This window comes from Bubalus bubalis, chromosome 7 (assembly GCF_019923935.1).
Source record: "Bubalus bubalis isolate 160015118507 breed Murrah chromosome 7, NDDB_SH_1, whole genome shotgun sequence".
Lineage (NCBI taxonomy): Eukaryota > Metazoa > Chordata > Mammalia > Artiodactyla > Bovidae > Bubalus > Bubalus bubalis.
Window position 1 is genome coordinate 12,332,777 of NC_059163.1, and position 26,030 is coordinate 12,358,806.

The following is a 26,030-nucleotide window of genomic DNA, read 5'->3' on the forward strand; positions in this document are numbered from 1 at the left end:
GGGGCACTCTTGGCATGCCGGGTCAGTCACAGGGACCCAGGGGGCTGGCCTACCCCCGTCCCTCGCCCACCTCACCACCCAGGAACCCAGAACAGCAGGGCGGGGTCAGCCAGTAGAGGTGCGGACAAGAGGACCAGACTTGTGGGCAGGCGTGCAGAGCAGCGGTTGGGTTGTTTTTCCTTTGACCTCGTGCAGGAGGAGCCACTTCTGCCTGTCCATCCTCCCATCCCCATGGACTGGTTCTGGGAGGACTGAGAGACGCCCTCCCAGCACTCGTCCTGAACTACCCCAGGAACAGAGTCCGGGAGCCCTCGCCACCCAGCAGGCTACCTCGCAGCCCTGGGGATGGCAGGCCGCTGGCCATGGGCCTGGGGAGTTAAGGATCTGACCCCCGGGCTCCCCGCCAAGCCGACCAGCCAGCCTGCCTGCCTCCTGTCCAGGGCCAAGAGCCAGAGCTCTGCACGGGAAACCGGAGACCTGGGTTCCCAGAACCTGGGCCGCTTGGAGCCTGGTTGTTCCCTGGGGAAAGAAGGGTACCGGAGGCTCCCAAGGGGGTCTCAAGGTGGTAGGGTGACTGAGAGCCGCGGTCGTGGGGAAGGGCAGTCAGAGGGCCCAGTTTGGAAAGTTCGTTCATTTTAATGGATCGTGAGCCCACTGGGAGACGGCCGTTCTCCAACTAGCTCAGAACGCAAGCCTGAGAGCCGGAAAGGTTGGCCTGAGAAGCAGAATAAGTGGACGTGATAAACAAAAAAGGCAACACAGGCCATCCTGGGGTGGGGGGTGCGTAACCCTGTCTCTGCCCCCATCTTCATGTTGAGTCAGTTCCTAGGCAGGTTGATAAGTCCAGGGGTCCCCAAAGAGAAGAGGGGTCTGGAATTCTCAAGGAGGAGAAAAGGACAAACTTTTTTCCACTCTACATTCTTTAGCATTATATAACAATAATGTATCCTGCTTGAGGACAGTTTCTGGAAAAAAACCTGGCTAATCCTGTTATCTTAAAATGTAAATTATGGGAGTGGGTCTAGTGACAACCTCCAGACATTCTTTTGATTCACTGTAATAACTGATTAAAAGTATATAACTCCATTGCTAACACTAGTGAGGGGGTACTCTTTCTGACCCCCTTCTGATGTCGATGTCAGCTTTGTCTGTCTTTTTTATACTTTAATAAAACTCTGTTACACAAAAGCTCTGAGCGATCAAGCCTCATCTCTGGCCCGGATTGAATTCTTCTCCGGAGGCCAAGAATCCCGGCGTCTTTTGTGGTTCAGCAGCAACTTTCAGTGTGGTCCCCCAGTGTCTGCACTGAGTCCAGATTTCCCTCCCCCCACGAGGACCCCCGTGGTGTTGGGTCAGGGCCTACCCACCCTCAGGGGCGTTATCTTACCTTGACTACACACATAAAGACCCTGTTTCCAGTGAGGTCACGTTCACAGGTCCTGGGATTTCAAGCCATCTCTCAGGACAAGTCAACCCATAAACTTTATACACAAACACGTGCAGCTCCTTCCACCCCAGCAGCTCAGGCTTTAAAAGTGTCGGTGGTTTACCTTGGTAGGGGCTGGGATTTGCATTGAGTCGAATTGCTTTTCCTGCAGGTGGGGCGTCTGTGGCCATGGGGGCAGGTGACCCGTGCACCTTTAGAACTGACGACACTTGTCGCTTCATGCGTGCTGGCAGGGGCCGGGCTTCGGATTGATGGCTTGTGGGGTTTTCAGAGGATCACTCTCTGATGCAGACCCTTATTGACTCAGGAAAGAATGACTTCATTTACTCCTTTAGGTAATGGAATCACCGCTGGAAGTCATATCTCCTCAGACTCTTATTGCCAGGAAGGTCATTGCCACTGTTTAATTTCTTTGAAACCTCAGTTCGTTCAGCAAATGCCCAGATGAGCGTCTGCTGTGTGCTGGGCCCCGGGCCAGGCTCCGAGGACTCAGGAACGAGGCCTCACAGTTCCAGCCTCACTAAGCATGGGGGTTCTGAGCTTGAGTGGACTTAAGAGCCGGAGGGAGGGTGGCGTTTCTGTCTGCAGAGGTTGGGGAGCATGTACGTCACAACAGGGAGGCCTGGCAGGCAGAGATGGGCCCTGCCGAGGCCGGGGGCTGAGCCAGACTTCTTGGTGTGTCCGTTCGGGGCTCCTGCCGAGCTCAGAGGGCTCCCGCGGACTGGCATTCACATACATGGTGGTCGTGGGCCTCAGAGCTCGTAGAGAGCTTTCCTGAGCTGCCTGTCCCTGGTTAATCGTCCCTTTTCCTACAGGACCACGGCCGCTTCGTCAACTGCGTGCGATTCTCTCCTGACGGGAACAGATTTGCCACGGCCAGCGCCGATGGCCAGGTGAAGTCCAGGACCAGGGAGGTGGGGAGCGGGGGGCATTCGTTAATCTCTTGGGCCTCTGGTTGTTCAAAACAGACAGACTCAGTGAAGCTGGTCTCAACGGGCAGCTCCCTCCCTCCTCCTCCCAGGATGTGACTCCCTTTGAGACTGTGTCCTCAAAGCGTGATAGCCCCATCTCTCTGTCAGTCTCCTTTAAAAGGCGCTCCAAATTCATCCAGTTTTGATGAATTCCTGTAAAGTCACAGTTGCCAACCCTCTTGATGGTGGAGCGGGGATGAGTGGGAGGAGCTCAGTCAGTGTGCTGACGGCCGGGCATACACACCTACACATGATCCGTGTGTTCATACACTCGTACGTGATTCACATGTTTGTATTTCCTGAAAGATCTTCATCTATGATGGGAAGACGGGAGAGAAAGTGTGTGCGCTGGGAGGAAGCAAGGCTCACGACGGCGGCATTTACGCTGTGAGTATAGGCCCGTGTTCACGGCTTGCTCTGTGCTTATGGTGGGGCCTGTCTGCGTTTGTCATCATCCATATGCGGGTTGAAGTTGGAGGCTTGAGATGAGGGGTCAGGAGTGGGGGCACTGGCAGAGACCGTCAAGGTCACGCGGGACAGGGTGCGGTGGCCCACAGAGGCCTGTGGCTGGGATGCTCGTCCTGTCTTTGCCCTGAGTGTTCCACCACCTCCCAGGCTGTCATCCCTGCTCAGGCACAGGGGCTGTGGACACAGCTCCGGTGTCTGAGTCTCTTCCCCCCGCCGGTGGAATGCTCTGACCTGTGACCACCATTTGTTTGAGTAGATCAGCTGGAGTCCTGATAGCACCCACTTGCTCTCTGCTTCCGGAGACAAAACCTCGAAAATCTGGGACGTCAACGTGAATTCGGTCGTCAACACGTTTACCATGGGCTCCAACGTCCTGGACCAGCAGCTGGGCTGCTTGTGGCAGAAGGACCACCTCCTCAGCATCTCCCTGTCTGGCTACATCAACTACCTGGACAAAAACAACCCCAGCAAACCCCTGCGGGTCATCAAGGTAAGGCCGGGCCATGGAGCAGCTTGGCCTGCAAGGACTGGCCGGAGGGGAGGCGGGCATCCTGCCGGAGAAGGGGCAGCTGAGGCGAGGTGGAGGTCCAGTGGAACCGCAGGACGTTGCTTTGGGGATGTGAGTTTAGCAGAGATGAGAAGCCAGGTGCTGAGATCCCCTTGAGCTGTTAAGAAAGCCCTGGCCCCTGCTCTCGGGGCTCGTTTGTCCCAAGGGGCTCAGCCTTCCTCGGTTAGGAGCCCACCAGCTGTGTCCCCCGTATCAGGCAGGATGAGGAAGATGCTGAGCCCTGAGACGAGGCATGTGGTGGGGTGTGGCCACGGTTGTGGGGGGCCCAGCTGGTCTTGGAGCTGGGCCAGAACGATGTGCAAGGTGTGAATGTGAGAATGAGTGGGGAGGCCCTTGTCCCGTGTGGTTAGGGCAGGGTGGGCACCAGCCAGTGGTGGGGAGTGGGCACTTGGAAGCGGATGTGGACTTGGAGAAGCCTGTGGAAGCCTGAGGGGCAGAGGCCCGAGGTGTGGGCAGCAGGGAGCGATACTGGAGGGCATTGGGGAAGACCCCGCTTCCCTGCCTCCCATCCTCGTCTCATCGGGATGGCTCACCCAGGCCAGCTGGCCACCAGCATCTGCCCTGAGTGTCCCGTCCAGGTGGGGCCGTGCCTTCTCCCTCCCTCAGCCCTGGAGATGGTGGCGTCTCAGGAAATCGCAGCCGGACTGGGAACTCCTGTGTCTCAGGGCCCCGCTCTGACCCCCTTGCTGCCCACGGGCTTGCTTCTGCTGCTGGGTGGGGTGCTCAGGGTCACCCTCACCTGCCCTGGCAGCCCTGGGTGAGCCATGCTTTCAAGGGAGGGGCCTCCACAGCAAGGCTTCAAGTGGCTCCCTGTCCTGCGGCTGAGCCCTGGGGCCAAACGTCAGCACCTCCTCACGCCCTGCTCACTCAGCTGCTTTCAGGCCATGCAGACAGGCCCTGGGAGGCTCCTGGGCCCCGGGGCCTGGGTGTAGACCAGGCTAGGATTATTCCCCGGGGGCCCAGTCCCTCCGCAGGCCATGGGTTGCCAGCTGCCTGACCCTGCAGCGTGTGTGCACCCCACAGTCTGTGAGCCGGTGGCTTTCATGGGCTCAGGTTCCCGATGACCGTGCCCGTGAGGCAGGGGCCAGGCCAGGCCATCTGCCTCCTTAGGCCTTGTGTAGCTAGCTTGTGAATCCCGAGGGGTGTTTGGTGCCGACATCAGGCTGCAGGTGAGCCCAGGAACTGGGCTGGAGTTAAATCAGTTCTTCTCAACCCTAGTGCACGTTCAGGTCATCTGGAAATTTCCATAAAGGGCTTGATGCCTGGCCAGCCCTGTCGGGATGCAGTCAGAGACCATAGGAAGCTCTGAGGGGTCGGTACTTTTAGGTGCACCCAGGTGATCCTGTGGCTCGAGCTGGAGCTGCATCAGAATCGAATCACCTGAGCAGGCCCGCTTGTTAGAACACGGCCGCTGGGCAGCACCCAGTGCTCACAGCGTTCATCTGTGGGGCGCGGGAGAGCCCCAGTGCTCACAGGCTCCTGGCAAGGCTGCTTGCTGCCCCAGATGGGGCGGGCCAAGTCCCAAGGCATCCCATTACTCACAGATTGTGTCTGGGTTCCCAGGCTGCGTGGGGCAAGACTCCCGGTAAGGCCTGGTGGGTCGCTGCCCTGTGGGAAGGACTCAGGGATCCTGAGAACTGTGTGTACCTTTCTCTGATGAAACACGTCTCGTCGTGGCAGCAGTCAGCGGTGCTCAGAGGGCTCTGGCTGCATCTGAGGAGGAGAAAGAGCTGTGATTAAACCCCATCTCTTAGATTTCCATCCCAGGAGCAGTTAGTTCAGTTCAGTTCAATCGCTCGGTCGTGACCAACTCTGCGACCCCATGGACCATAGCACGTCAGGCTTCCCTGTCCATCACCACCAACTCCTGGAGTTTACTTAAACTCGTGTCTATCGAGTCTGTGATGCCATCCAACCGTCTCATCCTCTGTCGTCCCCTTCTCCTCCCACCTTCAATCTTTCCCAGCATCAGGGTGTTTTCAAATGAGTCAGTTCTTTGCATCAGGTTGCCAAATATTGGAGTTTCAGTTTCAGCATCAGTCCTTCCAATGAATATTCAGGACTTATTTCCTTTAAGATTGACTGGTTGGATCTCCTTGCAGTCCATGGGACTCTCAGGAGTCTTCTCCAACATCACAGTTCAAAAGCATCAATTCTTCGGTGCTCAGCTTCCTTTATAGTCCTAGTCTCACATCCATACATGACTACTGGAAAAACCAAAGCTTTGACTAGACAGACCTTTGTTGGCAAAGTAATGTCTCTGCTTTATAGTACACACATCACATCGTGGCAACAGTCAGCGATGCTCAGAGGGCCCCGGCTACATCTGAGGAGGGGAAAGAGCTGTGATTAAACCCCATCTCTTAGGTTTTTTCCATCTCAGAAGCAGTTAGAAAGGGAGGTAAAATGCCTCCCTTCAAAGCAGTCGTCTGGTTGTACACGAGTGTTCTGGGCCCCTTTGTTGCTGATCAAGGAGGGATCACAGCCCTGGGACCGCCCTGGTTGTGGGATCACAGCCCTGGTGAGGGTAGGGAACTCAGGAGAGAAGAATTCTCATGAGCCAGGGACAGAGCTGGAGCTGTGAGCTGGGTCTCTGGGTGGAGACTCTCTGGGCCGTCCAGTGGCTTTGGGGTTCTGCTTCTGCGAGAGTTGGGCCTTTAGTACTGCTCCTTCACCTTCGTGGAGACCCAGTGCTGGGTGGGGGCTTGTCCTCCATGGCTGGGGACGGGGGGCGGCTGCCTGGGTCAGTCTGCGCAGACCCAGGTGCTCTGCTGGGGCTCCTGCTAGACCCCCGTCCTCCACACAGGTCGGGGTTAAGTGCCTGGGTGGGGAGGGACCCAGGTATCAAGGGGTGGTCAGCAGGAGGCGGCTGACCCAGGCCGGCGGGCGGTGTTTCAGGCCCACGAGGGCCGTGGCCGCTCCCTGGGGCTTAGCCGGCGGTGAGCGTTTGACAGTCACTGGCTGGACACAGGCATGTCCTCGGCTCACCCCACCCGTCTGTCTCCTCCGCAGGGTCACAGCAAATCCATCCAGTGCCTGACGGTGCATAAAAACGGCGGCAAGTCTTACATCTACTCCGGGAGCCACGACGGACACATTAATATCCTTTGACTCACAGTGCTGGCTCCGCAGGCCCTGGCAGGAGAGGCGGGAGTTTCCTGTTCCCACGGGGCCAGAGGCCAGGCTGGACAGGTGGTGGCCACAGGGCTCCTCTGCCTCGTCCTGGCCGCCGAGAGGTGGCCTTTTCCACACTCGGGCCCTCCAGCTCCGGGTCATGGCCTTGACTTGATGGGTCACTCGCTCTGCGGCCTTGAGGGCCTGGTTGCTGAACTTCCCTGTTCGTGACCTGGTCCTGGCCTCACCCCTCACGAGCAGCAGAATCCATGTGCGTTAGGATCCGGAAAGACTTAGAGCCTGTTGTGGGGAGTCCTTTTGTCTTAAAAATGGGAAAAGCGAAGCTCAGACACCTCGAGTGGCTTCTGCTCGGCGACAGCAGAGCTGGGCAGAGCCCACGCCCTGTCCCCCAGTGCGGGGCTTTGGGGTCCCCCCGAGACGTTCCCGGCAGCCCTTCCAACCCTCCCGCTCCAGCATGGCCAGTGATGTCCGCAGGGCCTGGCTCGGCGAGGTATCATGGCTGCATGAGAGGGCTGCCCTTGTGCAGCCCAGCCCCTGCCCCTGGAGGGGCTTCCAGGCCCCGCGCTTCCCCCCACCTCCGTGGTTCTGCCTTGTCTACAGGGTTCCCTCCTGGGAACGGTTCCCCATAGCCCCAAGGGAGGAGGGCAGAGGTCCCCCTCTGCCCCCTCAAAACAGAAGGAAAAGAGGGTACAACTGGGGTCCTGCCCCATGTCCCCCAACTCGGGGCACCACCCCATCCTTCCTGCTCGTCCCCGGCCAGCCCTGGTGTCCACTCACCATGATGTTGACCTCTTGGGGGATCCACAGCGGAGGCGGGGTGGGGGGCTCCCATCCTGAGACCTGTGAGCTGCAGAAGATGCCCGCAGCTTCCTAGGGAACTATCCTCGGTGCAAACAAAGACGCTTCTTTGTTGATGTAAAAGGAGAGCCTCATAACTTAAAAACAGCTCACACTTGGGCACCCCGAGCGGACGGTCAGCCTGGGACCGGTTGCCAGATGGCACCTGGGCAGCCATCAGCCAGTCCTCGGGGCACAGGCCGCCTCCCACTGAAGGTGCTGGGCTGGACAGCAGGCAAAAGAGAGCGAGGGGGTCGGGGGGCATCGGCCCGGGTACGTGGGGTCCCCACAGGGCTTCCTTCTGAGCCCCCTCGGACAGAGGCACCACTCCATTGTGGCAGGACAGCGCCGTCCTGCGACCCGCCCAGTTCTCATTCTAGAGACGGGTGGGCTCTCCCACTGCGTGCTCTCTTGCTGGTTGATCACAACGTCCACTTCCTGAAATTTGGAGCACCCTGAAATTTGGAGCTGAATGTGCACAAAGAGGTTCACTCAGCCCGATGCCCACTGTCCCTTCCATAATGTGCTGCCTGGGAGAGGGGACGGGCCGTGGCCTCCCCAGGGTGGGGCACGCACCACGTCCTGAAGCCAGGCTCTTCCTTAACCCCCTGGCCCCACATTACTGGGATTCTGAGACGGGGGAGAACGACTCCTTTGCTGGGAAGGGCCACACGAACCAGGTGTCCAGGATGACTGTGGACGAGCACGGGCAGCTGGTGAGCTGCAGCATGGACGACACGGTGCGGTACACCAACCTCACGCTGCGGGACTACAGGTGAGAGCTGCCTGGGGCCAGACGCACTCCCCTGCCCCTCAGCCCGTCGGTGGTGGAGTCGCCCTCGGGGGGCCCATGCTGCTGCTACCAAGCCTGGGCTGACCAGCGCACCCAGGGCAGAACCACGGGCTGGTCACCGTGCCCCAGGGGCCCTTTCACCCAGCCGGGGAGGCACCACGCTTGGCTCAGTTCTGTGGCGTTTTCCTCAGCTTACCGTTTGTTAAGTAGTGGTTTGTGTGTGCAGATTTTTCTGGGATGTGTCTTTGTAGTTTCAACCAAAAGTGCTAAGTCCCTCAGTCGTGTCCGACTCTGCAACCCCGTGGACTGTAGCCCGCCAGGCTCCTGTGTCCATGGGATTCTCCAGGCAAGAGTACTGGGTTGCCATGTCCTTCTCCATTAACCAAAAGTAAAGGTGACAGTTTTCACCCATCCCGTTTAAAGTACCAGTTATATATATATATTTGTCTGTCTGTTTGTTTAATTACATTGTGGAGGAGACTGGTCATGGCCATGGAAGGGTGAGAAAGTGAAAGTGCTAGTCACTCAGTTGTGTCCGACTCTGTGCGACCCTATAGACTGTAGCCCACCAGGCTCCTCCGTCTATGGGGATTCTGCAGGCAAGAATACTGGAGTGGGTTGCCATGCCCTCCTCCAGGGGAATCTTCCCGACCCAGGGATTGAACCTGGGTCTCCTGCATTGCAGGCGGATCCTTTATCATCCAAGCCAGATTCTTTGGGAGGTCAGGACCAGAACTAAATTCTGTCTGAACCCAGGGAGTGCCAGCCAGGGTGTCTGGCTGGTGCACATGGGGCCCGACCCAGGACAGGGCAGCGGGGGGGTGGCCCTCGGCGCAGATGCGGGACATGCCGCTTTCACCTCTTCTCGCCGCCCCCACCCCTCGTCCCAGCCCCCCATCTCGACTCTCTCTCCCATAGAGTTGGGGAGTCTTTCCTTCCTCCCTCCCATGTCTGTTTAGCAGAGGCTCCTTCGGCCGCGATTGGGTGGAATTCTCACCTGTCACCGAGCGGCTGTGGTCCTCACTGAGTGCGTGTCTATGCCTTCCCTGCACCCCTGGAGACTAACGCATCCTTCTCTCCACAGCGGACAGGGAGTCGTGAAACTGGACGTCCAGCCGAAGTGCTTGGCCGTCGGCCCCGGGGGCTACACTGTGGTCGTGTGCATTGGCCAGGTACGGCTCCCACCCGGGTCTGACCAGAAGGTCCAGACTGACACTGCGCAGTGCCTGGTCCCCACGTCCCTCCACAGCCGTTCTCCCCTTCTTTACTGAGAGCTCTGCTGCGTGTGCTGAGGGTCTCCCACGTGTTCACTGAATCCTCAGCAGCCCCATCAGTTAGGCCGGCATCATCCCCACCTCACAGGTGGGGAAACTGAGGCACAGAGGCTAAGCTGCCCCAGGGCTGCATCCGGCAAAGGGCAAAGCTGGGATTTGAACCCAGGCAGCCTGGTCAGAGCCCACACTCGAGGGTCAGACGCCCTGCATGGGGTGGTCCCTCACCCCTGCAGCCCACAAGAGGCACAGCCAGTGTGGCTCAGTCCGCTCATTGCAAATCCCAGCCCTGCAGTGCTTGGCTGTGTGGCTTTGGGCGTTTTCCTCACCCTCTCTGAGCTTTAGTTTTCTCGTCCCTTGCAGCTCACAGGGCGGGTTACGAGGAAGTACACAGCAGGCTGTTGGTACCGCCTCCGCGAGCGAGGAGGCTGAGAGTGGCCGTGCCTCCCTCCCGGAGGCCCTGTGATGGTGGAGGGTGGCACCCGGGCCTCCGCGGGGTCTGCTCTTCCAGCCCCGGCAGCCTGGGTTCTCATTCAGGGCGGTGAAGGTCTGTCTACATGCCATTTCTTAAAATTTCCGGAACACACTGCCCTTGACTGAGACCCAGGCCTGACCCACTTTATCCAGGACACTGCTCTGCAGCAGACGCCGTCTGTCGCCAGGGCGGGGCATCCCAGCGTGCAGGGTGGAGGAAGCAGGCGCAACAGAGCCCCTGTTGGCATGAGCAACAGACCCACTCCAGAGAGCTGTCTTTCAGATCCACTGCCCCTCCTCCGTCCTGGGAGCTTAATTGCTTCAGGGAGTGTGGATTCCTGTGTGTCCTAGATAACACAGCCCTTCCGCCAAGCAATTACGGCAGACAGCGGGGTGGCCAGTGGGGGTGCACGAGGAATTGAGGACTGGGAGCGCCGTAGCGAGTGTGGGAAAGACCAGACGTGGACCTTCTAGAAGGTCACACTGGGAGAGCTCACAGGTTCCTGGAAGAGCCGCCCGAGGCTCTGCTTAGAAGGGGCTGGTGGGTATAGGGTCTACTCCTGGGTTCCCAGGAGTCCATGGCCCATGCGATCAGGTGTGATGACTGCCCTGTTGTATTCTGTTCCCCTGCTTCTCTCGGGCATCCTGACCAGAACTCCCCACGGCCAGTCATAGGGTCCGCAGACTGTGCTGGAGGGGCCCACGATTCTCAGTCAAGGAGCAGCCACATTCAGGTCTCACCTCTGAGACTTGAACCAGAGTCTGGACAAAGGCTCGCCGTCTCTCCGTCGGGGGTGCCGGGCAGTAGGGGTGCTTCCTGAGTCGGGCTGACGACTCGGGTGAATGTTTGTCCAGGTGCATTTTCTGTAGCAGATTTTAAGGTGGGTGCTGCCACCCATCGCCTGGGCTTCTTCACCTCCCCCACCCCACAGCAGACCCCACAACAAACCCCCAGGATGGCGGAGGGGGGCTGCGTGCCCCTGGGACCGCTGGTGGCTTGAGCCAGGATCAGATGGGATCAAGCCAGAGCTACCACAGGTGGAGGCCACGCTGTTGGGACAGTCCAGTGAATTAGAACCAGGACGGGTAGCAAGAGGTGGGTGGGGGTGGGGACAAAGGAGGGTCACTATATCGGGGGGCCCTGGGCCGTGCGCAGAGGGTGGGAGATGCAGCATGGTGGCCAGGGCAAGGCTTTGAGGTCGTGCAGCCCATATGTGAGTCTCTACTTGGCTCTGAGAGCTGCAGGGCTTGCACCTCGTTTGCTCCTATATTGACAGGAGGTGACCCTGCCACCCCAGGGACCTGCAGGGTATGTGGCTCAGGTAGGCTCCAGCGGCTGGTTTTGTTTGCTTTTTATGAGGCACTTCGTTTACTCTGAGCCCTGAATTCCATCCTCAGGCTATCTAGGCACCACTGGGTTTTTAACCCTGGGAGCCCAAGGCTCAGGACAGTTCATGAGCCACATGTGTCCATCCCCTGCCCCTCCACCCCTGCCAACCCCCATCCCGGGCAGCAGGTAGCTGAGCCAGGATCAAGTCCCATCTGTGTCGGCAGAGCCCTTCTGTAGGGCCTGCACCCCTGGGTGCTGAGCCCTGCCCGCCAACTCTGTCCTGCCCTGGCAAACACGGGGGAACTGAGGCAGGGGCTGGCCTGGGTGGGACGAGGGGGCGGGGTGTGCCGTGGGTGCCTCCAGGCCGCTTAGCCGTGAGCCTTCTGTGTCCTGTCCTCCCCTCCCTGCCAGAGCTGGGGACAAATAGATGGCCTCCACAGACCTGCACTCCCAGCGCTGCTGTCTGCCCGCTAGAGTCAGCCCCCAGGGGCCCGGTTTCCCCTCTGTTAGTCGGGGGGTGGGTGGGGGGGGCCCACCAGCACTGTCCCCAAGCTCTGGGGACTCACCAGTGACGTTGCTAGCAGTTTCATACACCACGGGTCGAGGTTGCAAAGGATGTTTCTTTGGACAGACCTGAAAGGCCAGGACTTAAAAGTCCAGCCGGTCTCATTCATTTCTGGTGTCAGATTAGAGGCTCATCGCTTCCATGTGCTGTGTCTTCTTGAACCCGGGACAATCTGCTCAGCAGAGCTCTGTCATTACACCCGCTGGTGTGTAGTTGGAGGAATTCAAGTTCAAAAGCAGCAGATGGCTTACCCGGACGTCCGGGCGGGTGGTAGGGACAGCACCATTGCTGCTGATGAGGGAGTAACACTGCGGGGCCCTCGGGTGGTCCCACTTAGTGCGGCTGAAGCCCTGTCCTGGCCCCCCGCCCCCGACCCCCGGACGGGGCCTGGGCCGTCTGTCCCGGGCCTCTGCTCTAACCGCGCTGTCTGTGTGTTTCCCAGATCGTTCTGCTGAAGGACCAGAGGAAGTGCTTCAGCATCGACAACCCTGGCTATGAGCCCGAAGTAGTGGCCGTGCACCCGGGTGGTGAGACAGTGGCCGTCGGGGGCGCGGTAAGGCCCTATCCCCACACCCTGTGCCCTGGGGTCTTTGAGTGATTTGGGGGAGGGCGGTCAGGGCTGTGTGGGTGCCAGGCTACCTCCTGCCACCCAAGTGAGAATCTTCCTGGGCTGCCCCCTTCCCCCACAGGAGACCAGGGTCCCAGCAGTGAGCAGGCCGTGCTAGGGGCACAGGGCAAAGAAGCCCTCAGCCTGGGCGTCGGTCCTGGGGGCAGTTGGGGGAGCCTTGTGGGCACAGGGAGGGGACGGGAGCCTTCACGCCACGTAGTGCAGCACCCGCCAGAGGGCTGCAGTTTCCCTGAGTCTGACTCCTGTCGTCCACTCTTTCCCCTCACCTCCTGGCCCCTGCAGAGAAGTGCCGGGACCCCACAAGGATGGGGCGTTTGCTAGGACAGAGGCTGGACAGAACAGGGAGAGGGGCCTGGTGCCCGAGGGGATCTGCCAGGCCTGGGAGGGGCGTGGGGTACAGGGCACGGGACAGATGGTGAGGCTCAGTGCACAGTCAGATTGGACGAGCGGCCCTCGCTGGAGACTTAACGCCTGTATAGGTGCTTCTCAGAGCTCGGCCTGTGGACAGTTGATTGGAACATACTGGAAATTTTTGTAAAAAGGGCAGTCTCGTGAGCACCCAAACACCCAGATCACAGTTGGGGTTGGGGAGGCTGGGATCCGCAGTTTGATGTGATTTTAAGATAATTCAATCTCTTTTCATGTAATTCTGCCCACTATGCTAAGCCAGACACCAGAGCTGCTGCTGGGTTGTAGAACGTGTCCTCTGGCACCTGGGGACGAAGGGGTAGTTCTTCTGGCACCTGAGCTGGCATGTGGCCAAGCCGGGCATGAGTTGGTGGGGAGGAAAAGTACTACTTCTTATGGATACTCGGGCCCCTCCCTCTAGGAGGATGGGCTTCAGGAGAGTCGGGGGGTGGGGTGGAGGCGGGGAGGGCGTACGTGTTGTCTGTGGGCACAGGTGCCCATGTCAGGGGAGTGACCCGCCGCCCCTCTGTCCTCCTGCAGGATGGTAACGTCCGCCTCTACTCCATCCTGGGCACCACACTGAAGGACGAGGGCAAGCTCCTGGAGGCCAAGGGCCCCGTGACCGACCTGGCGTTTTCCCACGACGGCGCCTTCCTCGCCGTGTGCGACGCCAGCAAAGTGGTCACGGTCTTCAGCGTTGCCGACGGCTACTCGGTGAGTGGGCGGGCCGCCTGCCTCGGCCCCACACCAGGCAGCACAGATGGCAGGAGGGGTCCACAGCCTCTCTCCCTGGTCATCACTGATGGGGCGGGTGCACAGGACACGCAGTTTTGCTGCTCCCAGAGCATGAATGACGTGGGCCAAGGAGGCTTCCCCTGCCGCCCAGCAGTTTGTGGGCTTGTAGCAAAGTTGCCAAAAAGCTAGGGGCCTGAGTGGGAGCCAGGCTGCTGTGAAATCGGGCTGGTAGGTTCACCTCGGCAGTATTGCCCAGTGACTTCTGGGACCTTCTCTGTCAAAGGGCTTAGGCTAGGTTTTTTTTTTTTCTTGGATATCATTGCCGCTTAAAGTCCTGCCAAGTGTGAGTGCTGGTCGTCCAGATGTGGCCTTGCACTTGGGGTAGAGGGGGTCCCTGGGCAGTGGATGAGTGAAAGAGGACCCCGTTGCCAGGACCCTGGGAGCTCATCCGGCCCTGGCTTGGGAGACGTGAGAAAGCCTTAGACCTGTTTCACAAGAGACTGCACTCCGGAGGGCTCTGGTCAGCCTCTGGGTATGAGTGAGCTGGTGTGATTGGACCTCAGGGCAGATGGGAGGAGGGGTCCCTCCAGTCCCCCCCACCAAGCCAACCTCCCCCCCACCCCCAACTTCCAACCCTTAGGACAGCTTTGAAATGTATAGCAGAGTCCAAAGAATTTGCCCTCTAGATTCTACCATTATCCATTTTACTGTGTCACATTACCCATCTAGTAATCTAATTTTTGAGTGCATTTAAGGGTACATTTAAGTGCATTTAAGTTTTGCCATTAAGTATATCAGCCCACATATTGACTAGAGTTTAGTGCTTTCTTGGTTTTGGCTGTAAAATTTACATATAATGAAGAATGAATGAGAACATAAGTATATACTCATGCTTTGCTTCTGACTGCGACCCATACCTCCGTCAACATGAAGAACATTCCACCTCCTAGGAGGTTCCTTCAACCTGAGTAGCACATTTATCAAATCCTGCATTTATCACATCTTAAGTGATTTTATTTACATATAACAAGTTTACAGCGTGCTGAGTAATCTGCAGCATAGACTCCACAAAAAATGAAAGAGGCAAACTCGAAAATCATGGTTAATCTAGGAATTAAGAACAAGGTGGAATACTCAAAGTAAAAGCGTTAGTTTAGTTAGAGAGCATTAACTTTCTGTTCACATTGACCTGTTTGGTAAGACAGCGGCTCAAGGCTGACACGCGCTGTAGACACGTGCTCCTGTGGACAGACGTCTGCCTGCAGAGCACACTACCCAACTTGGGCTCCAGGGCAGTGGCGCGTGTCTGGGGGACAGCCACTTCCTCCGTCCATACACGCATAGGGCCTGGTCCATGCCAATAGGACCTTCTCGTGCTTTCTATTCCTACTTTTCTGACTCCCCTCTCTAGGGCAGAGAGCTCTGCAGGCAGGTGGGCACATGTGGCCCATTGACACATGCTAGGAGGACAGCCCCAGAGTCCCAGGATCCTGGGAGGGGTGCAGCAGCCGCTGCTGATCTTGGGCTGCTCCTGTCTGTGCCTTTGAGCAGTGGCCACCCTGGGCGTGTTATGAGGTGTCGGTGAGTTGGTAAGAAGCCTGACCTTAGGTGAGATCATGCCCACTCACTCTGGCCTGGACCCTGACCTGCCACCTATTTTCAATTCACATCCAGGAGAACAACGTTTTCTATGGACACCATGCAAAGATCGTCTGTCTGGCCTGGTCTCCGGACAACGAGCACTTTGCCTCGGGTGGCATGGACATGATGGTGTACGTGTGGACCCTGAGTGACCCTGAGACCAGGGTCAAGATCCAAGGTGATGCTCCCACCCACCTCGGCTCCCTGAGCAGCTCCGGAGAGGCATCCCCAGGGCCCGAGGGTCCCTTCTGTGCTTTGGGGGAGGTGGCCCCCTCGGGAGGCCTGGCCATCCAGCAAACATCTCTGTTGGTCCAGGCAGACGTGCAGAGGACACCTGTGTGCCCAGCGTCCATCCAGCAACCATGTCCATCCAGGGTGGATCTCGGTTCTCCTGTCCCCATGTCCCCACCTTCCACCACCTCATGTGGGCTCTGGTCCCTTTCCATTCAGTCTCTACCCCACAGGGAGCCTTTTATGTTGAATATAAATGGCATCCTCTACTATTCAAAAAAGTTGTGTCAGGTGGGGGAGGGGCCCCCACCTGTGTCAGGCCCCACCCTCACCCCCCATCAAAAGCTCTTTCTCAGGTGGTGGGGGAGGGCACCAGTGGGCTGTCCTCAGGTGTGCAGGCAGGTGCACTCCTTGGTTCAGGATGGGGGTGGGGAGCAGAGCAGACTTAGATGGGCCATCCTGGTCTCCACGGGAAGCAGTGCTGGTTTTGTAGGAAGACTCAAGTTCAAGATGCAGCAAGGAGCTCTCAGAGTAGAGGGTGGGAAGTCCAGTCCTTAGGTCTGGGCTGTGGCAGGGGGTGGGCGGGTCACAGGTCACTGAATGTGCACTGGCCTGAGGTCAGGCTGTTGTGTGCAGGGGTTCCCTAGCTTGTGTTATCAACTTTTTTATTCATTGTGGCCTTGGTCCTACCAGAATTAACACTGGGTCCTGTCTATGTGTTATCTGTATATTGTCTGTATATTGTTGCCTTAGGCACAGAAAGACAGACTTGCACCCCTGTGGGGAGGGGCAGTTCCGCCCCTCAATGGGAGGTTCGTGGTTGTCAGGACTCTGCTGGTACCAGGAAGCTGCAGCCAGGGGTGGCTGGCTGCTAATCGCCGAGTGTCAGGGGTCCCAGCGCGGGTGGGGGTGCTGAGGAACCCAGCCACTGCCCCTCCCATCACCCAGACTCGCCCCCGCTGAGAAGAGGGCAAGGGGGTCTGGTTGAGCAGGAGGATCGTGTTGGGTTTCTCCCGTGACCCCTGCTGGTAATCTCAGCCCAGGGTGTCCCTGTGGCCGCAGAGCTCAAAAGCCGCCGCCTCTTTCTCCCCAGATGCGCACCGGCTCCACCATGTGAGCAGCCTGGCCTGGCTGGACGAGCACACGCTGGTCACAACCTCGCACGACGCCTCTGTCAAAGAGTGGACAATCGCCTACTGAGGAGCCCTCCTCACACCAACTCGAGACCGAATCAGGGACGCGGGGTGAACGCAGCTCCGCCTCTGTCACTCCTCTCTGCCCCGCCCCTGCCCCACCTCCCAAGGGAGGGGCCTCACCTCGTGCCCACCCTTGGCCCCGCCCCCTGGAGGGAGGGGGGCCTGCCGCCCACCTGCCAGCTCGCTGGGCCATCCTGTCTGTCCCAAGTTCTGAAAGCTTTAGACCCTGACCGTTTGCACATGGGAAATTAAGCGGGCACCTTCAACCACGTGTGGCGCCTGACTCAGACCCACCGCTTGCCGCGCAGAACATTCCAGAGGCAGAGCCTCCAAAGCACACAGACCCTCCCGTGGCTCCCGGGGGGTTTGCAGCCCCTCGCGCTCCCCACCTGCGGGTCCTTCCGGTTTCTGTACCTGCGAGAAGAGGGGCCGGCAGGGCCGATGCTGTGGAGCAGGTGGCGCTGGTTTCAGGCTGACGGGCGCACATGGAACTCCACGTTTCACTGTCAGTTTCTGTGCTTGGTTTTGAGAGTGGAATCGTGGGGTTTGGTTTTTGTTTTTTTTTTCCAGTGTATCTTAATCCATGCCTGTCAGTGTTTACTGCGCTGCCTCCAGGCCTTCGGATCCTCTGCTAGCGGGTCGGGAGGCATCCTGCTCACCAGTTCACTCTTGTGCTTTGATGTTTTTTCCTGTCTTTCTATCCTCTGCCCTTGAGAGAACAGATTAATTTAAAAGGCAAATATGGAGTCACTGTAAACTAACTCGTCCTCATTTACACCTTCCTTTTCTTTTCCAGTGCGGAAATTAAAATAAGTATATAAAGCACGGTGATTTGGAGTCTCTTTGCGTTTGTCGGAATCACTGGTAAAATGCTGGCTGAGAGCGGGCCCTCCCCTTGCACTTGTGAAAATACTTTGAGCGCTTTAAGAGATTAGACAGAGAAATAATTAAATATCTTTTCTCTTCGCTGTGGGTCGCTGACTTTGTGTAATGGGGACACGTGGAGCGGGGGCTGGAAAGCTACATGGGACCCCATGACCTGGGTATCTCACTGGCATGCAGCCTCCGGGGATGGTTCGGGAAGGCATGGAACCTCAGGATCCCTTCATGCCCCAGCTCCCCAATACTGTGTGTCTTGGACCACCTCGCTTCTCTGCACCTGAATTTGTATGTATACTGAAAGCATGGGACAGGTTGAGCTCAGTCCTGCCTGACTCTCAAGTTCTGTGGCAGTTCATGACCTTTCTGGTACTGCCTCAAGAAGTAAAAAATAGTGTGCATTCTGATGTTGAAAAAAACTAAATTCCCAAGCATTTAAATTAGTAATGGAAAGACTATCTTATTCTTGGCTAGAAGACAGCATCATAAAGACGTCTATAAATTTACAGGCCCAGTAAAAAATTTCCCCTTCTGTTCTCATTGCTTTTACAGTTCATGTATAAAAAGGAGCTAAAAGTGGAAGAGAAATGTTAGTCTATAACTGAAGTGAGGGTCACCAGAGGATACAAGTACAGGACTGCTTTGTTCCAGTATGAGTTTGGACTGGGGCCAGGTACCTTCACATCAGTGGGGAAGTGACTATTAAGTAAGCTGGGTAAAACTGGCTAACAGTCTGAAAAAATTTCTTGCCATGTCACCAGATCCAGACCTAAGGTCTAAAAGTAGATCCAAGTTTTGGATTTTAAACAGCAGTTTTAAGAGTGCTGGAAGAAAACATGCAATCTCATATAGTACACACAAGCCTGAGTGTTCCTTAGAATGACAGAAATAATGGTCAAGCAGAGAAGACTGGTACTGCATGAAGGTGGGGGGAACACCGTAAAATGTTAAATTATGGTAAATGGCATCCATATTTTCAGCACATGCTAGGCAAAAGCATGTCTATTTGACATTTGATGTGGTTTTTTAAATGGGAATTTTATGTCCACATGTGGGAAAGTTTTCCAAATATATGACCAAAAACAGAATAATGCATACAGACTACAGACATTAAGACACCAGGCTCAGAATTTAAAACAAGGCTTTCGGGTGTAGAAGGCCAAGAAGAGGGAGGGAGGGAGTGAGGAGGGTGTTTACCAGCCAGCCTTGGGGCTACCTCCCTCACTGAGTCCCTTCACTCAAAGAACTAGAACATTTTACAGCAGAACTTGACTACACCCAATATCCAACTCGTTTCAAGGAAGGAGGTGTTTGTATTCAGAGACCTTCACAAGAAAATTGAATGTGGAAATAAGCCACTTCCATTATCTTTGGAGAGAAGCTGGGTGTAGGTAGCCTTTGTGAGCTTACAGTTAGCATAGGATCTGTGCTCACAGCCTAAGCTGCCCTCAGGGCTCCACAAAGGGCAGGGGTGATAACTGTGCCCAGTGTCATTTCTTCTTGCAGACCGGCTCTGGTCATCCGGGAAGGTTATAAGGATCCCAGGACCTTGCTGAGCTGCCTAGAACTGTGTAGTTGTTAAGTCACTAAGTCATGCCCAACTCTTTCTGACCCCATGGACTGCAACACGTCAGTCTCCTCTGCCCCTCATTGTCTCCTGGAGTTTGCTCAAACTCATGTCCATTAAGTTGGTGATGCCATCCAACCATTTCATTCTCTGTTGGCCCCTTCTCCTGCCCTCAATCTTTCCCAGCATCAAAGTCTCTTCCAATTAGCCAGCTCTTCACATCAGGTGGCCGAAGTATTGGAGTTTCAGCTTCAGCATCAGTCCTAATTCAGGGTTCCAATTCAGGGTTGCTTTCCTTTAGGATTGACTAGTTTGATCTTGTAGTCCAAGGGACCCTCAAGAGTTTTCATCAGCACCACAATTCAAAACATCAGTTCTTCAGTGCTCAGCCTTTGTGGTCCGACTCTGACATCTGTACATGACTACTGGAAAAACCATAACTTTGAGTGTATGGACCTTTGTTGGTATAGTGATGTCTCTGCTTTTTAATATGCTGTCTAGGTTTGTCACAGCTTTTCTTCCAAGGAGCAAGTGTTTTTTAATTTCACAGCTTCAGTCACCATCTGCAGTGTATTTGGAGACCAAGAAAATAAAATCTGGAACTTTGACTTGATCCAAAATTGATCAGCAGTGGCTGGCAAGGACCCACAGCTGGAGGGAGCAGCACGCACCCTATTGCTCAGCTGCCAGCTCAGGGCTGAGCACAGACTTGGCACTGGCCCTAGAGAGGCGACGTGGGGAGAGAGCTGGACTAAGCGATGGGATTCTACCCCAGTTCTGAGGGGCTTGACAGTGTGACCATGGGGCAAGTCAGCATCTTCTCCAAGCCTTCCTCTCAGTTGGTAGGATGAAGTTCAACTAGAAGAATGTTGGCTTCTATGAGACTCTTTGGGAGCATTGCCCCTCTTAAACGACTATGTAGATAATTGAAAAGTGCATCTGTGTGCATGTGAGAATGTGCTGCACGTATGAGAATGTGCTGGAATGGAGTTCCTTGCTACAAAAGGTTGTTTTTCCATGTTTACTGCTGACCACTGATCACTGCCGTGACATCATTGTATTGATCACCAAACCAGCCCACAGTGGTATGAAAACCACTCTCAGTGGTTCCTATACTGGAATCAAGAATTACTGGGAGAAGTGTTGGGTCTTGGGTCCCGTCCTATATGAACGTGCCCAGTGTGGGTGCAGCCCTGAGCCTGTTAAAGCTTCACATCGCCTGCCTGGACTTCTGAGCCCCAGCTGCCCCCTTGGAATATAAACCAGAGCAGTGACTTGTGGTCTCTTGACACTCTTGAAAATTACTACAGACCCCCAAAGAGCTTTTGCTTGTATGAGCTTTATCTATCAACAAAACTATCTAATTTTATCTATAGATACTGGATTAGAAATGGAAAACCAAGGGGAAAATGGTTACTGATGTATGAATCTAGTATTAGCAATTATAAACCATTTCCATGTTAGTACATCTTTAAGAAAAATAATTATATTTTCCCAAACCTACAAATAAAAATAGTAGAAGAATGACATTGCTTTGTATCAGTACTTTGGAAAATTTCTTTAATGTCTGGCTTCTCCAATCTACAAAATACATCTTTTAGTTGAAATTTATAAAGAAAATGTGGCCATGCACTGATACACACTTGGAAAAGGGACAATTATTTGAGTAGTGTTTTTAGAGAATTGCAGATATTCATCTTTGACACTATACCCAAACTCAAGAAGTAGAAATTTCTTCAAGGTTAACTTCAAGGTGGAATCAAAACCATTATAAACTTTATGTACTCTATTATATTAAAATTCACTCAATGCATCTTTGATCTATGCATAGTTTTATATCATTCTTTGACTATTTGAAAAATACTGGTTCATTAATTTATGCAGATCTTTCCAATGTTAACATTTTATACAATATCAAAAAAATCACATTTGTTCAGCTCCTCACCTCACCAGCCTCATTAGAAACATCATTAGCTATTGAGAAGGAAGCTCTTGGGCTCATGGAACTTAAGAATTCCAGATGATTATTCTAGGTCCTTGGGTGTTCCTTGGGGCCCTTCCACAACCTGTCTTGTTGTCCTGGTTGAGGTAGAGTTGCTTCTGTATTGTGGACTCACCTTCAGAGGAAGGCACACAAGTGGTCTTTAGGGCCCAAACACCCATCATTTCTACTCCCACTTTGGGGGAACATTAGTCCTCTGACCATACCTACCTGCAGAGACCTGGGTGGCTGGAGTAGTGGGTGGAGAATGTAGTCCAGGCCTGGCACCCCATGCCCAGCCGAATGCTAATGTCAGGCATTTGCTTGCCTTGCTAAATCTGGTTTGCTTTCAGGCAGATCTGGGACTGCAATGCTTCCTAACATGTCTGTTAACAGTATCCTTGGGTTGCAAGGTGAATTTTAAAAATCTTTCTTTAGTTGCTCCTATTCTGCATGAACCAAAGTTTACCTCAAGCTCTATGACTAAAACAAAATGAATAGTTGATTACTGAAATTATTGAAACTGATATAAAACTCCAACCACACATGATATAAAGATGATATGAAGTTCCAACCACATGCGATAAAAATATGATATAAAGCTTCAGTACCCATCTGAAGTTTATCTGTCATTTCTAAACTGTATTCTGAAGTTACACTGATTATATATTTGAGCTTAGAGCATACTATTTTTAACTTCTAAATACCCCACTTAACACATATGTTGAGATTCTATAAAAGATTTTATTTATAGAAGTAATTTTACTGAAAACAGTTTGACAACCACTGAATCAGATCATCTTTAAAAGCAATAATTTCACATTTTATTATAGAATAAAAACAAGCTTCAAATTTCCCCCTGATTATTTAGGTACACAAAAAAAGCTTGCCAGAAAAAAAAATTGCCAGAAAGAAAAGGAATCTTTTTTCTGCTCTAATCCACAGCACTGAACAAGCAGTTTAGTAAAGTTAATATTAATTATTCCTTCATTTTAAAATGAGAATATAATTACTGTGTGAGGTGAAAAATAAAGACTGGGAAATCCACTCAATGCCATCCCTGGATCACGTCCTGCTGGGCAGCTTCCTCCACTTTGTCTCACTATCTGATGTGGAGAGAGGAAAGCTGGGCCAGAGGTAAGGATGCCCAAGTTCCAGGCTCTTTTCTGTCACTTAGCAGCTGGGTAACTTTCACTTCAGTCAGATTGCCTCCCTGGTTCTCAGTTTCTCCATGTGTTCATTCATTTTTTTATTCAAAGACAGCTGAATAAAGACAGTTGTCTTCCTGATATTGTGTCTAGTACTGCGTTAGGTGCTGGAAGAAAAAAGGATTACGAAAAAGAAGACGATCAGCTACTACTATTCACTGGGGACCACATAAAGGGCAGGTAATGTGCTCTTCACCAGGTAAAACAGAAGCCTCAGTTACATTTGAACCTCAAATAAGCAACACATCATTTTTTAATACAAGTATATCCAAAAGCAGATACTCCAATACTTTGTCCACCTGATGAGAAGAGCCAACTCATTGGAACAGACCCTGATGCTGGGAAAGGCTGAGGGCAGGAGGAGAAGGGGTTGACAGAGGATGGGACAGTTGGATGACATCACTGACTCAATGGACATGTGTGCTAAGTCATTTCAGTTGTGTCCAACTCTTTGTGACCCTATAGACTGTAGCCCACCAGGCTCCTCTGTCCACGGGATTCTCCAGGCAGAAATACTAGAGTGGGTTGCCATTCCCTTCTCCAAGGTATCTTCCTGACCCAGGGATTGAACCCAAGTGGCAGACGGGTTCTTTACCACTAGTGCCACCTGAACATAAATTTGAGCAAACTCTGGGAGATAGTAAAGGATAGAGAAGCCTGGCATGCTGCAATCCATGGGATCTCATACAGGACAGCAACTGGACAACAAATATCCCAAATATTGTGCAAGCATACACAAAATAGGATTCATTGTCAATCTGAAATTTATATGTACCTGAACATCCTGTATTATTTATTTATTTTTTGGCTAAACCTGGCAATCCTACATAAACTGTTTGCATAATTCTCACAGTAGTCCTATATGGGTATGGGTGTTATCCCCACATAATAGATGTTGCAACTGAGAATTATCAGCTGGGTAATTTGGGGCCAATGTTTGAATGCCTTCAGAGAGGAGAATATAGACTTGAAATCAGATTATACCGGAAGTTCTTTGTTATGTCAGAGTGCAGAATCGAGACCAAAGAGTAGGGACTTCCCTGGTGGTCTAGTGATTAAGAATCCGCCTTCCAATGTAGGGGATGGAGGTTCAATCCCTGGTTGAGAAACTAAGATCCCACATGCTGAGGGGCAACTAAGCTCACAAGTAGCAACTTCTGAGCCTCATACTCCACAATGAGAAGCTCTTGAGCTGCAGCAAAGACTCAGTACAGCCAAAAACAAAAGACCAAAGAGTAGAAGACACAGAGAGACAAACTGTGGCTCTAGAGTGCAATGTGCCACCTTCGAAGCAGTGAGCTGCCCGTCCACATTTGTATGCCTGAGATTGATGGCAGCTTGAAGAACTAATTGAAGATGCTTGAATGAAGGGCTACTTGGAGACATGTGAGTGAGGTTAAGGAGACCAGGAGGAGACAGTGATGGTGAAGCACCCGGGAACTCACTCAGCAGGACTCTGGCCCCGAGGGCACGCAAGGGGGCACTAGTACCAGTACCCAAGAAGTATAGTTCAGTTCAGTCACTCAGTCCTGTCTGACTCTGCAACCGCATGGACTGCAGCATGCCAGGCTTCCCTGTCCATCACCTACTTCCAGAGCTTGTTCAAACTCATGTCCATTGAGTCAGTGATGCCATCCAACCATTTCATCCCCCATCGTCCCCTTCTCCTGCCTTCACCACCCAAGGAGAGTGGTGGTCAAGAATAGGGCTTGGCTCCTCTCACAGGCCAACCTCAACAGGAGCCAGAGAGCCTGGTTTCTCCCCTTCCCAGATCTCTGACTGTCCCTCTTGGCAACTGCTTTCAGACAGGTCAGAGCAACCGAGGGCTAACCGGGAGCCATTGGGTGTATGCCTCCATCATCATTGTCCTGGCTCCTGCCCATTGGCTCCACCATCTTTAAATGGTATCTTTCATTCTTAGGCTTTTGCCTCATCTTCTTTTTGGTGAGTCTCCCTCCAATGTCATATCTGCATTCCAGAAAGGACTAAAGAAGGAAGATGAAGAAGAAGTGATACTTATATGAAGACTTCTTCCTGGAATTACTACTGGCTTCCAATTGGATTTCATTAACCAGAATTGGGCCACTGCTCGTATCAGAAGCACTGAGAAACGTGAATCTTAGTGGGACCCTTGGCCACCCTGAACAAAATGGGCAAAGCCAGTTTGCGCATCACCAAATATGGGTTGGGCCCTATGTTTCCAGCCTCCTTGCAGTTCATATGGAACTTGGGGGAGCAGTGGAGACCACAGTTGGACAAATTAAGCTTGAAGCAAGTGGATATGAGCTGAGATGCTTGGCCCAATGTCATTTGTGGTTCATGAAGTCAGGTCAAGAAATGTGCTCCCAAATAACTCAGCTTTTTGACAATTATGACTTCTTTAATTCCTCCTTCCCCCTCGCCCTTTTGTCCTTTCTGTTATAGCATCTAGTTCATTGGGTATGGAAACAACATCAATAATGTTAGAAAGATGCAAAGTACTTCATCAAAATGATTCCAGTGCTCAGGATTGGCCAAATTAAATGGCCACAATGACTGTCTGGCCTGGGAGAAAGCTACCTTTATCCCCATCTCAGCCACAGACACATTTCTGACTTTAGTGGACACAGCATAGAAAAGTACCACCCATTTCTTCACTTTCTGATGAACAGCTTTATCAATTCTATGGCTTTTTGGACATAACTTGTAAAATCTCTAAGTGGTCCCTGTCCATTTCAGCTTTTCAGTCTCCCTTTTAAAAATCATATATTTATTTGGCTGTACCATATCTTAGTCGTGGTACCCTGGATCACCAGGCAAGTCCCTCAGTCAGCTTTTAACTGAAACAAATTTGTAGCAAGCAATGTCATCACCAGCCGTCAGGAGACAGGCAAGGTCTGTATTGCCGTGAACTATTCTGTGCATCACAGTTGGCCTGGAAGTGTCTCTGGCCTCTACACCCCACGGTAGTGTGTAGCACCGCCAGGAGCACCCCTGCCCCAGGTGTGACAACTGAAAATCTCTCTATACATGGCCAATTCAGAAAAGAGGATCTCTTACTCCAGTTAAAAGCAGACTGAGGGACTTCCCTGGTGATTCAGTGCCTAAGACTCCACACTCCCAATGCAGGGAGCCCAAGTTCAATCCCTGGTCAAAGAACTAAATCCCACATGCCACAGCTAAAAAAATAAATAAAGATCTTGCATGCCATAAAGAAGATTGAAAATCCCAGGTGCCACAACCAAGACTCAGCCCAGCCAAATAAAATATATAATTGCTTTTGCTGCATCCCATAGGTTTTGGACCATTGTGCTTTCATTTGTCTCTAGGATAGGATACTGAAAGAGAAACTCCCCAGGTCAGTAGGTGCCCAATATGCTACTGGAGATCAGTGGAGAAATAACTCCAGAAAGAATGAAGGGATGGAGCCAAAGCAAAAACAATACCCAGCTGTGGATGTGACTGGTGATAGAAGCAAGGTACAATGCTGTAAAGAGCAATATTGCATAGGAACCTGGAATGTCAGGTCCATGAATCAAGGCAAATTGGAAGTGGTCAAACAGGAGATGGCAAGAGTAAATGTCAACATTCTAGGAATCAGCTAACTGAAATGGACTGGAATGGGTGAATTTAACTCAGATGACCATTATATCTACTACTGCGGGCAGGAATCCCTCAGAAGAAATGGAGTAGCCATCATGGTCAACAAAAGAGTCCA

The 26,030-nt window shown here is 53.4% G+C and overlaps 1 protein-coding gene across 1 annotated transcript in view; it reads left to right on the top strand.

Moving 5' to 3' along the window:
• WDR1 (WD repeat domain 1) overlaps positions 1–17,523 on the top strand; it is a 41,234-nt gene extending 23,711 nt beyond the window's left edge. The window contains exons 6-15 of the mRNA XM_025289698.2: positions 2,263–2,340; positions 2,725–2,805; positions 3,143–3,376; positions 6,467–6,554; positions 8,045–8,201; positions 9,304–9,391; positions 12,302–12,412; positions 13,436–13,609; positions 15,305–15,449; positions 16,596–17,523. Of these exons, the coding sequence (XP_025145483.1) occupies positions 2,263–2,340; positions 2,725–2,805; positions 3,143–3,376; positions 6,467–6,554; positions 8,045–8,201; positions 9,304–9,391; positions 12,302–12,412; positions 13,436–13,609; positions 15,305–15,449; positions 16,596–16,702 (1,263 nt within the window). The 3' untranslated portion in view covers positions 16,703–17,523. The remainder of the gene's footprint in view (positions 1–2,262; positions 2,341–2,724; positions 2,806–3,142; positions 3,377–6,466; positions 6,555–8,044; positions 8,202–9,303; positions 9,392–12,301; positions 12,413–13,435; positions 13,610–15,304; positions 15,450–16,595) is intronic.
• Positions 17,524–26,030: the final 8,507 nt, after the last annotated feature.